Below are 16,053 nucleotides of genomic sequence, written 5' to 3' on the forward strand. Positions count from 1 at the left end.
TGGAGGACGGCTTTGAATTGACCAAGAAATGGGGTCTCCTACCAGATCCGTAGGAATCTTCTCCCAGGGCGGAACCCTCTCGGCTGGAACCGGAATGGCGACGGGTCAACAAATGAGTTTCTGGCATTCCTCTGGGCTTCAGGGCTACCCGTCTTAGGGGCCCACGACGGATCCTCTACCCATTATGGATCCCCTTTTGATGCTGCCTTTTCTTAGGTTTTTTTTTCCTCTTTTCCCTTTTGTGGATTTACTACCTGGATGAGTCGGAGTCCAGGAGTGACCGGGTGATAGGAGCAGAACCCCCTTCACCTGAGCCTGCGATATTATCGCATGACGGGGTTTACCCCGTACCCTTCCTTAAATGTTCTGTATCCCTTTTTTGTTCTCTTTTGTTGTGTTTTACAATTTTTTAGCCTCAATGATTTCTACAATGAACTGGATACTACTACTCAAGTGACCAAGGACAGTGACTCCGGACCGTGTCCAAGGCACCAGCCAGGGTCTGTGACTGTGTCCGTTTGTGAGAACTGCAGGTACTGTCTTCTCCAATTCTACTTGTTCCCTCCGCTCCCTACTGGGAGGTATTTTTGCTCTCTCACCAATGCAGGATGTTTTTCTTTTGCTATTTTTAAATTTATGGACTGCCATGTTTGCCCATCTTTTTTTTTACTACCCATAAATGGTTATTAATATAGTCACCATTAATGCTCACGGTCTTAACAGCCCCTTCAAGCGCAGATCTCTCTGGCGGGAGGCTCGTGCGCTTAGGGGAGATGTCGTCTGTGTACAAGAGACCCACTTTGCACGGTCCAAGCCACCTAAGTGTTCTGACAAATTATACCCTCATATCTTCACTTCTTCTGGTGATACCAAGAAGAAGGGAGTGCTCATCGCGATTAAAAGCTCTGTGGCCTTTCAACTGCACGACAAGGTTACTGATGAAGCAGGCCGCTTTCTAATATTGATATGTGATATTAATAACATTACTTATACAATTGTTAATCTTTATGCCCCTAACCAGGGACAAATTCAATTTTTGAGAGCGCTTGTGAAAAAGGTGGACCGTGTGAAGAGGGGTCTCACGGTGTATTGTGGGGATTTTAATTGCATTGGGGATGCACAGCTCGATTGTTCTCCCACCCAGGGAAAGGCAAGGGCTACCCTTCAAAAATTCTTACATTCATCTGACCTGTATGATGTGTGGCGATGTCTTAACCCTACGGATAAAGACTTCACTTATTACTCAGCCCCCCATGGATCCTATTCGAGGTTGGATCTATTTGTGGCTGACTTGCAATTTCTGAGGGTGGTTGAAAAATCCACGATTCACACAATGTCCTGGTCTGACCATGCTCCGGTCTCGGTGGTGGTTTCGGAGCCCCATATGAGTACCCCAGTCCATCTGTGGCGGAATAACGCTTCTTTGCTCCGGGACGTGGGCCACCGGGAGCGGCTGGATGGTTGGATCCGGGAGTATTTTGAGCATAATGATACCCCAGGGATGGATATTTTCACTCTTTGGTGTGCCCACAAGGCATTTGCTAGGGGGATATTAATCCAACAAGCATCTAGGGTCAAGAAAGAAAAGGCCCAGGCCATGAAGTCACTTCTGGAGAGGCTCCGCTCTCTGGAGGCCGCTCATAAAGCGGACCCCACCCCTCCTAGGCTAGAAGAGCTAACCACCTGTAGACTACTTGTCCGCTGCAAGCTTTTAGAGGACCATCAGCGTCTTCTGTTCCTCACTAAAGCGCGCTACTACACCCAGGGCAATAAATCGGGTAAGATGCTGGCCAACTACTTGAGGAAGAGGCAACAAAAAGCTAAATTATCCTCTATCAAGGATCCCAAAACGAACAATTTAGTGCACCATCCCACCGCAATTGCTAATGCCTTCTCCAATTATTATAACTCATTATATAATCTTAAAGATGACAGGAATACCCCGCAGCCCTCGGACTCCCTTATAGCTTAATTCCTAGACTCGTTGCAACTCCCTTCTGTGTCAGAACAGATGTTGCAAACCTTAAACTCCCCGATTACAGAGGAGGAGGTGCGGACGGCTATATTATCACTGCCCCCAAATAAATCCCCTGGAGCGGACGGCTTCTCGGCCGAGTACTATAAAGCGTTTCAGCATACCCTAACCCCGTACCTATGTAAAATGTTTAATGCGGCTGCGCAGCGCTCCTCATTCCCATAGGAAATGCTGCAGGCAATCATTGTTGCACTTCCCAAGCCTGGTAAACCACCCAACGCACCCCAAAACTTTCGCCCCATATCCCTCCTCAATTCCGATCTCAAGCTATATGCGAAAATACTAGCAGTGCGACTGGCAGAGGTAACCCCCAGCTTAATTAAAGCGGATCAGGTGGGATTTGTGAAGGGTCGGCAGGCACCGGACGGCACTAGAAGAATGCTAGACCTGTTGCAGATTGCGGAAAATAGAAAGGTGCCCTCAGTGTTCCTGACGTTAGATGCTGAAAAAGCATTTGACAGGGTGCACTGGGGGTACCTTAGGGCGACGCTGACTAAATTTGGGATTCAAGGACCCATGTTTTCTGCTATTTCGGTACTTTATACAACACCTTCGGCCAGGGTATTTACGTCAAGTACGCTGTCCGACAAATTTGCGATCACTAACGGTACGCGCCAAGGGTGCCCGTTGTCCCCACTTATTTTCTCCCTAGTAATGGAACCTCTGGCAGAGGCCATTAGAAGCGACCCGGGAATTTCTGGAATCAAAGTGGGGGGCAGGGACCATAAAATTGGGCTCTTCGCGGACGATGTGATTCTTACCTTGACTTCCCCGACGGTGTCCCTTCAAAGCCTGCAGCGCCACCTAGATGCTTTTGGAGCCATCTCCTATTATAAACTGAATGTGACTACCGTAAATCCATGTGCCTGCCGACCTTTCTATCTGCCAGGGAGCTGAGGATGCTTGGAGCTCAGTATCCCTTTCAATGGTCATCTAAATCAGTCCCATACTTAGGTATATCTTTGGTGGCTCCGACATCCCAAACATACCATGTCAATTTCTCTAAATTACTATCTACCGTCACGGAGGACCTAACGCATATGGCATCTTATGAACTATCGTGGCTGGGGGGTATAGCTGCGCTTAAGATGTTGGTGCTACCGAAGATATTATATTACTTTAGGACACTACCGGTGGTGATACCAGCATCCTTTTTTCACAACATGGACAAGATGTTCAGGAAGTTCCTATGGGGGGGCAAAGTACCAAAAATCCCGTACTCTATGTTGATAAAGTCTAGGGCCACAGGGGGGACAGGATTCCCGTGCCTTAAGAAGTACCACTCAGCGGCTCTGTTGGATCAGGCAAAAGCTTGGTTTAACCCTGAACCAGACAAACTATGGGTCCTCCTAGAAAAGGCAGTAGTGGCGAATAAGGAACTCCCAGCCCTGCTACTGGCTTCCTTGACAAAACGTGAGGTGTATACCCCGGATTTGGCCTCTCTTAGGGCTACGTTGGGCGCCTGGGGGGAGGTGCAAACATTGAAGGGGATCCCTAGGACTAAGATGACCTTAAAACTAGCAGCTTATGAATTTCTCATTCCATCTTTGAAAATTCCACCTGGGGCGATATCCAGATCTGCCACATATGGGGAACTACGTTCTATCTGTACTGATAAGCCTTCCTTTTTTTGGGCCCAATTGCATCACTATCATATTAAACATCCTGACCCGACAACTGAGGTACCATCGGAAGTGTGGGACTATATGCTCACCAGCTATCACAAGCCGAAAGGTCTCTCGTGGTTCTATCAAACCCTGCAACACCAATCTAGATGCAGTAAATCGGCCTCCATGGCAGCATGGGAGGCCGACATGGGAGTGGAGTTTTCGGAGCGGGACTGGCAGTTAGCTGTCCGCTCCGGTTATTCCTACTCTCATTGCACCAATCACTGGGAGGTGGCTCTAAAGATCCTCCACAGCAGCTACTTGACCCCGGTGAGACTCAGAAAGATGTTTAAAGAGGTTGCCCCCTTCTTGTTGGAGGGGTTGTGGGGAGTTAGGGACACTGTATCACCTTCTGTGGCATTGTAAAAAACTCAAGTGCTATTGGGCGGCTGTGTTCGCCCTGCTTCGGTCACTGACTGGGGAGTCAATTCCGATGACCCCAGCTTTGGCCCTTCTGAACCTAGGGATCCAACAGATCCCCCCTCTCCACCATACCTTAGTTGCCCATGTTTTAACAGCAGCCAGACTGACAATCACGGCAGCTTGGAGGTCTGACACTGCCCTCTCAACAATGGAGGTGGTCAATAGGGTCCGCTCTCAATGCTCTTATGAGAAATTTTTCGCTAATATGAACGGCCGCAGTCTGCAGTTTGAACAAACCTGGAATAGTTGGTCACTGAAATACCCAGGGTAGGGACAGTCCTGCCCTGGGGCATTTCAACGTGTTTAGATCTATGTAATTGTGAATGTTGACGAGTTAATGCATCAGAGGCTAATGTTATTGACTGTCCTGTTGATAGTCTTGTTTACCAATACTTTTACTACCCAGTTATGCAAGGGTTGAAGAGTTATTAGAGGAGTATGTGCCCACCATATCTGGCGCCCTTTGGGGAAACAGGGGGGGAGGCCCCGGGGGTCGGTGCCCGGCCCCGGTGGGAGATGGCGGGGGGTTGCGCTGGGCCACAGTGTTGGTCCCGATAGGGGTGGTCTGGCGCGGCCTTCCTGTCGGACCCTGCAGGAGTTTTCGGCCGGGGGCTGGTCTGGGGGGCATCCCGTTCCAGATACTGGGTTGGTGTTGACCAGTGGTGGTGCCAAGTATGCAATGCTTACTGTGATTGTTGCTGTCTTCAACCAGTGTACCTGTATGCTGTAATTGTTATTTGTTCTTTTTGAAAAAGATTCAATAAAAACTATTGAAAAGAAAATGGCACCTACAAGTGCTTTTCTCTACTAATAATAGTTCCTTTTTTTAAAATCCTAACAGGATTTGTTGTTACTGTATCAAGCTATTTAAGCCCTTCTTTACTCTACCTAAATCTATTAAAAAAAAAGGCTTTAAAATACACTTTAAACACTGTACAAAGGGACAAAATTAGCAGTTTTCTCTTAAGCAAATAGGCTTAGCAAAATTAAAATGATTATAAACAAATATAGCCATGGCTGGGCAGATGTGGTAGGCTGATTTCCCAATATATGGTTTTATTTGCTGCAAAGCGAGAGACAGGCTATATTTGGAGAGTATGCTTTCCTACAAATGACAATTTCATAATTCTCATCTTGAAAATTACCTACCAAACGGTACCTATCCTATAATCAGATAATTTACATTGGTCTCATTAAATTACTTTGGCTGTGAATAGACCAGCTCTCTGCTAATCTATTAATAGCACCCACCATAACACAAATTTCAGCCTGTTTTTATCTTAGTTGAGGGAGAACTTGTCGGAAGTTATCATGCTGATAACAAAAGAACAGAGCAGGAGAAACACATGGGATTCAGGGTTTTGGAGAGAGATAAGAAAACAGTGCAGATATACATGAGATTAGGTCAAAGTTAATGAATCAGGTTTACATCCACTTTAATTAGTGCTTCCTGCTACAAACTAGTACAAAAGGCGCATGTAATTTAATTATTTTACCACAAGGCATTATTAGGCCTCTTGCACACGATACTCCTGTTTGAGAATCTACTTTTTCATCAGTTTTCTTTTTTATGTATTTGTGCATATTTTTGCGCACATGCGTTGGCGCAATTTTGTGCGCATGCGCGCATTTTTGTGCAAATGCGCAGAAACATATTCTCATGTTCTTGCTTTGTGCATTATGTAAATGGCCATTTGAAAACATTTGTGCACATTCGCGCATATTTTCACGCATTTGCATGCATGAGGCGTAATTTACTGACCAAAAATCCAAATTTTTCTATTTTGTTTTTACTTAAGAATGCATGCGCTTGTTTACGTGCCTGTGTGCATAGGCACATTAAAATTAATGGGTTGTATTTTAGCTTAGTAAAAAAAAAAAAAAAGCTGTACTGAGCTTTTTTAAGCTGCAGTGTGCAAGAGGCCTTAGTGTACCAGATTCGAGCACACTTACTCTGGCATGCATCAATATTTTGGAACAAATCTGAGATAATTTTCCAATGATATCATCCTGAAATTTCCTTTACTTTCTGATGCACCTCACTGGCCCTCCATACATATCCTCCTCTCATCACTGCAGTGCTGATCATCATTGTCCATTCCTTCCTAACTACTGTTTTTACACCACTGTAAAAAGAGTGTATATTTTAGAACTGTTTTTATATTACAAAAGTGGTGTAAGTTGTAACAGAACCACAACCCACACTGTACTTGTGGACTCCTGTCAGTATACAGCTTCCTCCCAGTCGTGAACATAGATATCAGATTTTCTAGCCGCCCCCATACAAAGCTAGCCGACAACTTAGCTTGTACTGGAATCTTCTCTTCTCTTTATTGAACAGTCACACATAATTTATATACAGCATGGACCTCCCCCTCCTGATCAGATTACCACACACAGGTCTGGGGTTGCCTGATTACATTATCATATGCAGATGAAAATGTATACTGAAATAGAATTAACCTGAACTAATTATCTAGCCATCTGGACAGAAACAATATGTGAGTTCATTAACATTTATCAATGGGACAGATAGGCTTAACATAATCCACATCACATCTCAATACACAAACAATAGGGAGAGCCTGTCTCTGCCATTGAAGTACAACACACATTAGCATAAGTGTAAATACAGACCCCATTTGAAGCAATCCAAGCCATATTCTTAGTGTCCATTAAGTGATGGTGAGTACCGTTACATAAGTGCTTCATTATTTTGGGGCATGCAATCTGACATGTATAGAAACTGTCTCATAGCACTTTTAACATGATTGGGCATGGCTGCTGGAACACTACATTAACCTTTGGTAATTCCCCACTATATGTATAATACAGAGTAAAGAGGCACTGTGTGACAGACAGGGGGATATGAGGCACTGTGTAGTAGATATGTATGAAGCAGTAAGGCAACAGAGAAGCAAGGAAAGGCATGTAATACAGATGTATGGGTTAGGAGACACTATGGGTTTGATTTAATAAAGGCAAATAGACTGTGCACCTCGCAGTTGCACTCTGCAACTGCAACAATAGTAAATGAGCAGAAGATCTGCTGAATTCCATCATCCAATCACGTGCAAGCAAAAATGCATTTTCTTTTTTTTTATTTACCTTGCATGTCATTGGGTATTCTTTGCAAAGTGAAACTTTACCTCATTTACTAAGCTCTGGAGCAACTGCACTTGCAGAGTGCAACTGCACCTTGCAAAGTGAACAGCCTTTTTGCCTTTAGTAAATCAACCCCTATACTGTATATAAAATAAAAGTATGAAACCCTGTGTGAAATAGAGACACAGTAGAGATGGCATGTGACACTGTGTGTGTGATAGGGAGTTATGAGGCACCACGTGTAAAATAGAGGTATTAAGCACAACAGTTTTGGTTCCTTCAGAAACCCGTGCACCAAATTTAGGAAGTTCTGATTTTCTCAAATTCTACATTGTGGTGCAACACATATGGCAAATTCAAAATAAAATACCAACGGTTTGAATCTTACAAAAGTAGAGCTAATTAGGGCCAACTTTCTTTTGGTGTACAGAGATAGATTTTACGAAAGTGTCTCACTTGCGTTCTAGTTCAATTTCAAGTACAAGTTCTAGACATGAATTCCGTGCACTCTGCAACATTTGTAGAATGCATGCTAGATATTTGCACAAAATCCATCTGCGCCAGTCTTTATGTATTTCAGGGAGTGTGTGTTATTGAAGATTATGAAGCTTTGGGTAGAATAGACAGGCATTAGGTACAGTATATAATATAGATGTATTGGGCACTACAAACATTTGAAGCACTGTGTAACAGAGATATCAGGATCTGCTTTTAATATCGCACATGAGGCATGCATCAATACAGAAAAATTAGTTCTTGCCAGTAATAGAAGGTACACTGTAACTCAATGCTGGCATGAATATTGGGTGTGTGTGTTGGAGTGCAGATCTCACTGGTATATTGTGGATATTAGAAAGTAATCTGTGTTTGTAATAATTAATGTTGGCATCTCTATTCTCTATTTCTGGAGAAAGAGCTTTGTGAACTGGAACACAGAATCCACTAATGGTATGGATACTGGGGAGTGAGCTGTGTGCAGTGGCGGCTGGTCCATAATGGGCGCAGGGGTGGCGCCACACTAATCTCTATGTACCGCCCCCTAATCTCCAACAGGGGCACCGGACTTATAGGTTTCTTTGAGGTTTTTTTTTTTTTGAAGCACATGATTACAGCTTGAGGCTCTAATTGGTTTCAAAAAGGTTGGGCTCAGGGCGCAGTGAACCGACCTACTTGTGACATTAACTAATCAATATTCACTATTGTCTTTCGGCTTCTCCTCCTGGCCAATCAGGACAGGAGGCAGATCTTAGGACCAGATTAGCCAGGAGGAGAAGCCAGGGAAGCCGTGACCTGGATGGGGTAAGTGCGGACCTGTTGGGGGGGGGGGGGATTTCACTCAGGGCCACCAACAACAAATGGGTACCACCAGCCCTCCTGTATCAGGCCAGGAGACAAAGAGGGGACTCCCAAATTATGGGTACTATACTAATCCTGTGCTAGGGTACCATGCCTTAGTGTGCACAAGGGGAAGCAGAAAGCAATCCTTTTGAGCTGGAGAGAGGTTTTAGAGGAGCTGAGCTGCTGGCCGGTCCCTGGGCCCCCAGCTCCAGAGGATTGCTTTCTGCTTCCCTTTGCGCACTCTATGGCATGGGACCCTAGCGCAGGATAAGTATAGTACCCATGGGCTCCCAGCTCCAGAGGATCCCCCCAGGAGAAGTGCTGCACAAGGACACATGATAGAATAAGCCAGTAGGACCAGGTGCTTAGAAAGTCAGGGGATGGGAGGGGGGGATGTTGGGGGGGGGGTTTAGACTGAGCCCGGGCTCTAACCATAAGGTTGGCAAAACTGCATACTGCTCTCCTCCATATCTAAAAGATTGTGGGTATTCACTGTGCCCAGATTGAAATTCTTTTCCCTGCTGTACTTTCTATTACGTTGATATACAGTATTAAATGCTGCCACAGCAACCACATGTTTGTAATGAGTAACACGTTCCAGGGGCCTTATTTCTGTGTATTAGTGAATGCTTGTGTTGTCCACTGAAGAGTGATCCACAGTGGATCCATTTTAGAGGGTGTTTGCTAGGCAGTGGGGAGCAATTGATTTAATCCCTTAAAACCTGTACCTCTCTGCAACTTCATTCATTGTACAAGGTTGCAAGTGGTATGGGTCATTTTTGGCCACCAAATGCAACATGGGGGATAAATTTTGTATACCCCAAAAAGGATCAAATAAATGGGAAATAAGTTTTGGGAGCGCCTATAAAGTAGGTCACATCTCAGAGATGGGGTGTATTTTTGCTCTATAAAAAGCTGCAGCATTCAACAGGTACTGAGGGCATAGTCACTTCTGGTTCTGCGTTCCAGCCAGTCGTGAGGCTAAATATGGAACACGGAAGCCGCCGGGTATCGGGAGCTGTGACAGCTAAGGATTGGCAGGTAAGGACCTGGAGGGGTTTGCGCCCCCTAAAAATTGTTTATCGCCAGCCGCCACTGGCTTTGTGTTCTGATGTATAGATCTCAGCACTGATGTGGATATGAACTATATGTGCTGGGAGTCTGATCTCATGATGACATAGATATTAGCAGTGGTTTCTGCGACTTGTGACATGGATATTAGGGTTTGGGCAATGTGCAGATCACTTTGGTAGTGTGGATATTACGGAGTGAACTGTGTGTGTGCTGAGGGAAGAGCTCACTATGAATATTTATACAGGGCAGTATGCAGTCTATCCTTCAGCATTTCACTGTATGCAGAGGAAATTAGTGTGTCCTGGAAATGTTTGTACTATGGAGATCAACATACAATACTGGAGACACAATTATATTTGATTTTCAACAACAAATGTAGTTGGAAAATAGAAGAAAGTGAATGCAAAAAATATCTTCCAGTCCTAGCCTACTGTCCTAGGCATTGTGCCAGATATGTATTATGGCACTTTCAGCGCCGTCCAGTGTTTGTAGTCTGTGTACAGTTCCTAGGTGTATTATGAATGTCCTTAGATATCCCTTTGCTGTGGTTTGCATCCAAGCTTCCACTTAGATGTCCAGATTCTGTATCAGTACACAGTATTTTTCAGCTCTGAAAACATGAAAATTTATAGGGTACCCTGGCCTGAAAACTGTAAAAGAGATTTCAGTGAGCTGCATGCTACTTATTTCCCCTCATAGTACAATATATAATACTGTATAGGGGAGGGGTACAAGAATAGAATTTATTAGTAACGTTCCTTATGTTACTTTTTAGGCTACAAGAGATCTTTTCGTTTTAACAAAAATGCATTTCAATGCCTTTCACAACTGTAAAATTCTATCTTCTGTTAAGATTTAACATCCATTTTTTTTTTCATTTGCTAAGCTGTGACACACTGCACTTGGCTCATGATACTGAACATCTGGAAACCAAATGTTCCATTGGATAAAAAAGAGCAAGATCATAAAGTAAGTCCCACAGTCTGCGCCAGCAGCAAAGACAACATGATGCTGTTACTGCTTGGTGTTCTGCTGCAGCTGGTGGTGGCAACATGGGCACAACATGATTATTATTACTCACATCATGACTACTCAGATGATGGTTGGGTTAATCTTTTCAGGCAAGGATTTAATTTCCAGTGTCCACACGGACAAGTTGTAGTTGCAATAAGGAGCACATTTAGCAAAAAAGAAGGATCTGATAGACAATGGAACTATGGATGTATGCAAACACCTTTTGAGTTTGGGGAACCTACAGAATGCTGGTGGGAAGAAATCAACAGAGCTGGAATGGAATGGTAAGAAATCACAGAAATATTTATGATGAAACATTATGAAGAAATTATTTTGACAAAACAAGAGGGTCCTGGATTTCAACAATTGCACTCTAATTGTTCTGCTTTACTGTTGTAATGCGATAGTCACACTGTGGTCATGCTTGAGAGATGATATGGGGTACATGGCTACAATAGTTAATATCGTAACTAAATCAAAGAAATTTATTGTGTTTCACCTGGTTTATCTTCAGTTAAGGTTTTATTAGGCAAAAGTGAGAGAAGATTTTAGATGTGAAAAAGTGCATTATATATAGCTATGTGTAGTAGTGGTTGAATAATTCCAAGGGTCCAGATATGTTAGGATTGCTTAGATGTACATTACTACAAAGCTACGGTTAACCCCCCAGCATCCAATGCACTGGAACCCAATGTATGGCTTGATGCCCATAGGGAGTTTCAGCGGGCTTTTTTGTGACATGTTGCAATAAAATGAAGGGGGACTGCTTGATATGTCCATTTTTACATTGTAGGCTCCATCCAAGTAGCTCATCAGAAAGCCAGACTCTTAACATGATACTTTAGTTACCAATTATTTAATACCTGCAAATGTAAAAGGTTCTTATAGCGACTGATCTGTCTGTGGTCTGTGCAGACATATTGGAAGGAACAAAGACAAAAATGGGTTAGGGCAAAGTTGAGAATGTTTTTAGCCTATATTGTTTCCAAGAGCATCAGTGTCCCACCTGAATATAAACAGTAACAGAATGCAAAGTGTGCAAATTAGGAGTATTACGGGGAGTCTTGGGAATGTTTGACAAAGTGTCTATAGCTAGGCTACTTTTTTCTAAGCACCCATTAATACACAAAATGTTGCAGTATATCAATAAAAACCAATTCCCTGACTTAATGATCTATCTACCTTAACATTTTGCAAACTAAGATAAAATTTCAAGCTTTGACCTGCTCAACACCTTCAGGTTTCATTTGCCAGGATTTAGCACATGCATTATGTTGCCTTGTCTTCCTTCTGGGCAAATGCCTAAGGCTACGTTCACATGTTAGCGTAGCGGACCAGGGCAGAATCACCGCGATTCTGCCCGCGATCCAGAAATCATTGCAAATCCCGGGACGCCTGTGTGCCCAAAAAAGCTACAAGAGCTTCTTTGGGGCGTCATGCGACCCGCGATTTTGTTTGCGCAATGTTACCGTGATTCGGCAGGCAGAAAATGGCGGCAACATCGCACAGCATTTGGGGTGCCATTGCAAATCAACGGCAACACACAGGCGTCCCGTGATTTGCAATGATTTCCGGATCGCGGGCAGAATCGCGCTAACATGTGAACGTAGCCTAAAACACAGCCTTCAGTGGTTACTTATGTGGCTCTTCGCATATATTTGTATACCATGTTTACTAGACTTGTTTTTATAATTTGTATGTAAAATCCAAACTGTTTTATAAAAAAAATACATAAAAAAAATCCCTGTTTTTAAGTAAGCCTGTGATAAAGCCACGGCAATGACTTTACCTCTTGTTGCTGTACCAAATGCCTGTGAATATGGTCTATTTCTTAAAATATGGTATATTCTGCTAAAGTGATATACCCTAAAGGGGGTAATTGCACATGAATTGTCCACACTCTCCCTTCTATGAGATTACAAGACCATAGGGTTCTGTTCAGCAGCCTATAGATATAACACAGATATAATAGAGGGGTGACAACACAGTAAAATTTATAGTGCAAAAAAAGGAAATGAGCAAGATTTTTAATAAAATATGGAGAACAGTGCTTTGGATTAATGATGGATTCATTAATAAATTAATAAATGAAGTACTTCATTTATTTTTGCAAACTGCTACATATTTAAAAGCCGGACAATAGTTTGCTTTAAAAATGATTGTGTCCAATGACCTCTGTCCAATTTTAATTAATTCCCCAAGAACTCCATTGATCAAAAATGATGGCATGGTATATCCTAAACACACTTAAAATACCTTTTAAATAATTTTTTATTCAATATTTAAATTGATTGTAAAGTCTCTTTTTTTTTGGGGGGGGGGGGGGGGTTAAATAACAAACATGGTATACTTACCTGCTCTATGTAGTTGGTTTTAGCAGAGAGTGGCCCGGATCCCCCTCTTCTCTGTTCCCTCTTCGGCTCTTCTGGCCCCTCCCTCCTGTTTAGTGCCCCCACAGCAAGCAGCTTGCTATAGGGGCACCACAGCCGAGTCACAGCTCCCTGTGTCCAGACACAAAGCCGCGACCCGGACCCGCCCCCTCTTTCTCCTGATTGTCTGACTGACTTTGACAGCAGTGGTAACCCATCCTGACGCGCTACTAATGAGGAAGGGAGTCCTGGGCAGCTGAGAAACTCCTTCAACATTGCTGGATAAAGATGGGCTCAGGTAAGTATATTTAAGATAAAAAAAACCTTCTGCCTTTACAATCCCTTTAAATGAACCATTACTCACTATATATAATATGTTTGGTCAGAGACATTCACACCAGTGGCCTGCTGGAGGTCATTTTTGTAGGGCTCTGGCAGTGCTCATCCTGTTCCTCCCTGCACAAAGGAGCAGATACCGGTCCTGCTGATGGGTCCAGTAACTGCCTGTCTCCTGGAACCTCCTCCATGCTCTTGAGACTGTGCTGGGAGACACAGTAAACCTTCAGGCAAAGGCACGTATTAATGTGCAATCCTGGAGGAGTTGGACTGCCAGTGCAACCTCTATATAGTTCAGGTATTGCCTCATGCCACCAGTAGTGACACTGACCCTAGCCGAATGCATAGATGAATAGGGAAAAAAATATCAGTGGTCTCCACCTGTAAAACCATTCCTCTTTTGGAAGTTGTCTCATTGTTGCCCATCTAGTGCACCTGTTGTTAATTTAATTAACATCAAAGCACAGTGGGGGCTGGTGCATGATAATTTGGGGGGGGGGGGCAAAACCCACACCCCCCGCGGGACAGATGGCCAGCTGGCAGGCAAATCCACCCCCTCCCACGGGAAGGACAGACAAAAAGCCAGCATTCTTACCTCCTTCCCGAATGGCTGTGATTCTCCTCCAGCTGGCCGTGCGTCTCCTAACTCTTTCTGGCCAATGGGCAGTAAAATCGCTTCTTTTTTCAGCCAATCAGGAAAGGGGTCTCACAACCCACTTCCTGATTGGCCGAGAGGAGAATCAGTAGGACAATAGCGAATATTCATTCACTATTGTCATACAACTGGGTGGGCTCAGGGCGCAGTACTCTGAGCCCCGAGCCCACCCTTTTTTGAAGCCTATTAGAGCCTCTAGTTTTTGAACCCCATTGGAATCCATGCATCTGGTGCCCTGCATGTAGATTAGGGGGCTGGATGCATGGATGGGGGGCGGCACCCTTGCGTCCCCAATGGACGTGCCCCCACTGTCAAAGCAGCTGAAACTGATTAACAACACCCTCTGCTAATTAACTGACCAGATCAATATCCCAACTGACTAGATGCTATACTCTGATTAGAAAGTATTCCTTTCATTTTTTTGAGCAATGATATACATTATCAGCAACATATACATATATATTAGTAGCAATATAAACGGCAACAAACACAAGGGCGCACCGGCCTAGTGCATTATCTCTTAGACAGGTTTATTAAAATAATAGATTAAAAATACTCACAAACGACTTTCTTGATAAAAAGCACATCAAATAGATATAAAATCCTCAGCAACAAAATCGGGATTGAATCGTCCCATGAAGCTGTGCAGGCTTACACGTTTCGAGGCGGCGCCTCTTCCTCAGAGCCTCTGTGTTATGTTATGTTTTTTAACATAAAATCAAGGCCTGCACCTAAATCAAGGACAGGCAGCAGGAGAACTGTTAGCATAGTCAGACTATTAAGGACCACCATTGCTTTGAATAAAAGTGTCATTAATACAGTAACAGTGCATATTTTTAGCACTGATTACTGAAGTAATGTCACTGGCCCCCCCAAAAGTGTAAAAAATGTCAGTTAGCGGTCCGATATGTCCTCCGCAATGTCGCAGTCCCGCAAAACAACGCAGATCGTCGCAATTACTAGTAAAAAAAACAATAAAAATGACATAAACCTTTCCCGTAGTTAGTAGACGCAATAACTTTTGTGCAATCCAATCAAAATACGCTTATTGCAATTTTTTTTTACCAAAAATATGTAGCAGAAAACAAATTGGCCTAAAATGTTAAAAAATTTAGATTTTTACATTTTTTATTTTTGAGAATGTCATATAGCAGAATGTGAAAAATATTGTTTTTTTATTTTTTAAAATTGTCAAAAAATAAAAATTGCACAGGTAATCAAATACCACCAAAAGAAAGCTCTGTTTGTGGGAAAAAAAGGACGTAAATTTAGTTTTGGTACAGCATCGCATGACCGCGCAATTGTCAGTTAAAGTAACGCAGTCCCGAATCGCAAAATAGGGCCTGGTCAGAAAGGGGGCAAATCCTTTCAGGGTCAAAAGTGGTTAAATTGTCTGGAGGCTGGAGGAGATTGTCTTTTCCCCTCCTGAGGGGCTGCTTGCCCCTGGTGCCCTTTGGACTGGAAGCTGGGTTTCTTTACAAGAGGTTGCACATATGGGCTTATCTTGTTCCAGAATTTTGTGAGTAGAGCCCACTGTCTGTGCTGCACCTTAAAGCTACTTCATGGTCCCCAGCGATGTACCCATGTAGCTGTACCTGTGCTAAAGCTACTTCATGATTCCCAGCCAAGAACATATCTAGCTATACCTGTACTAAAGCTAGTTCATGGTCCCAAGCCATGTACCCATCTAGCTGTACCTGTGCTAAAGCTACTTCATGGTTCCCAGCCATGAACATATCTAGCTGTACCTGTACTAAAGCTAGTTCATGATTCCCAGCCATGAACATATCTAGATATACCTGTACTAAAGCTAGTTTGTGGTCCCAAGCCATGTACCCATCTAGCTGTACCTGTGCTAAAGCTACTTCATGATTCCCAGCCATGAACATATCTAGCTATACCTGTACTAAAGCTAGTTCATGGTCCCAAGCCATGTACCCATCTAGCTGTACCTGTGCTAAAGCTACTTCATGATTTCCAGCCATGAACATATCTAGCTATACCTGTACTAAAGTTAGTTCATGGTCCCAAGCCATG

The 16,053-nt window shown here is 43.5% G+C and overlaps 1 protein-coding gene across 1 annotated transcript in view; it reads left to right on the forward strand.

Annotated features, from left to right (window-relative positions):
* The first annotated feature begins 10,603 nt into the window (after positions 1-10,603).
* DPT (dermatopontin) overlaps positions 10,604-16,053 on the forward strand; it is a 77,728-nt gene continuing 72,278 nt past the window's right edge. Inside the window, exon 1 of the mRNA XM_082244309.1 lies at positions 10,604-10,940. Within this exon, the coding sequence (XP_082100435.1) occupies positions 10,648-10,940 (293 nt within the window). The 5' untranslated portion in view covers positions 10,604-10,647. The remainder of the gene's footprint in view (positions 10,941-16,053) is intronic.

This window comes from Pelophylax lessonae (genome assembly GCF_965119305.1).
Source record: "Pelophylax lessonae genome assembly, chromosome: 2".
NCBI classification, from domain to species: Eukaryota; Metazoa; Chordata; class Amphibia; order Anura; family Ranidae; genus Pelophylax; species Pelophylax lessonae.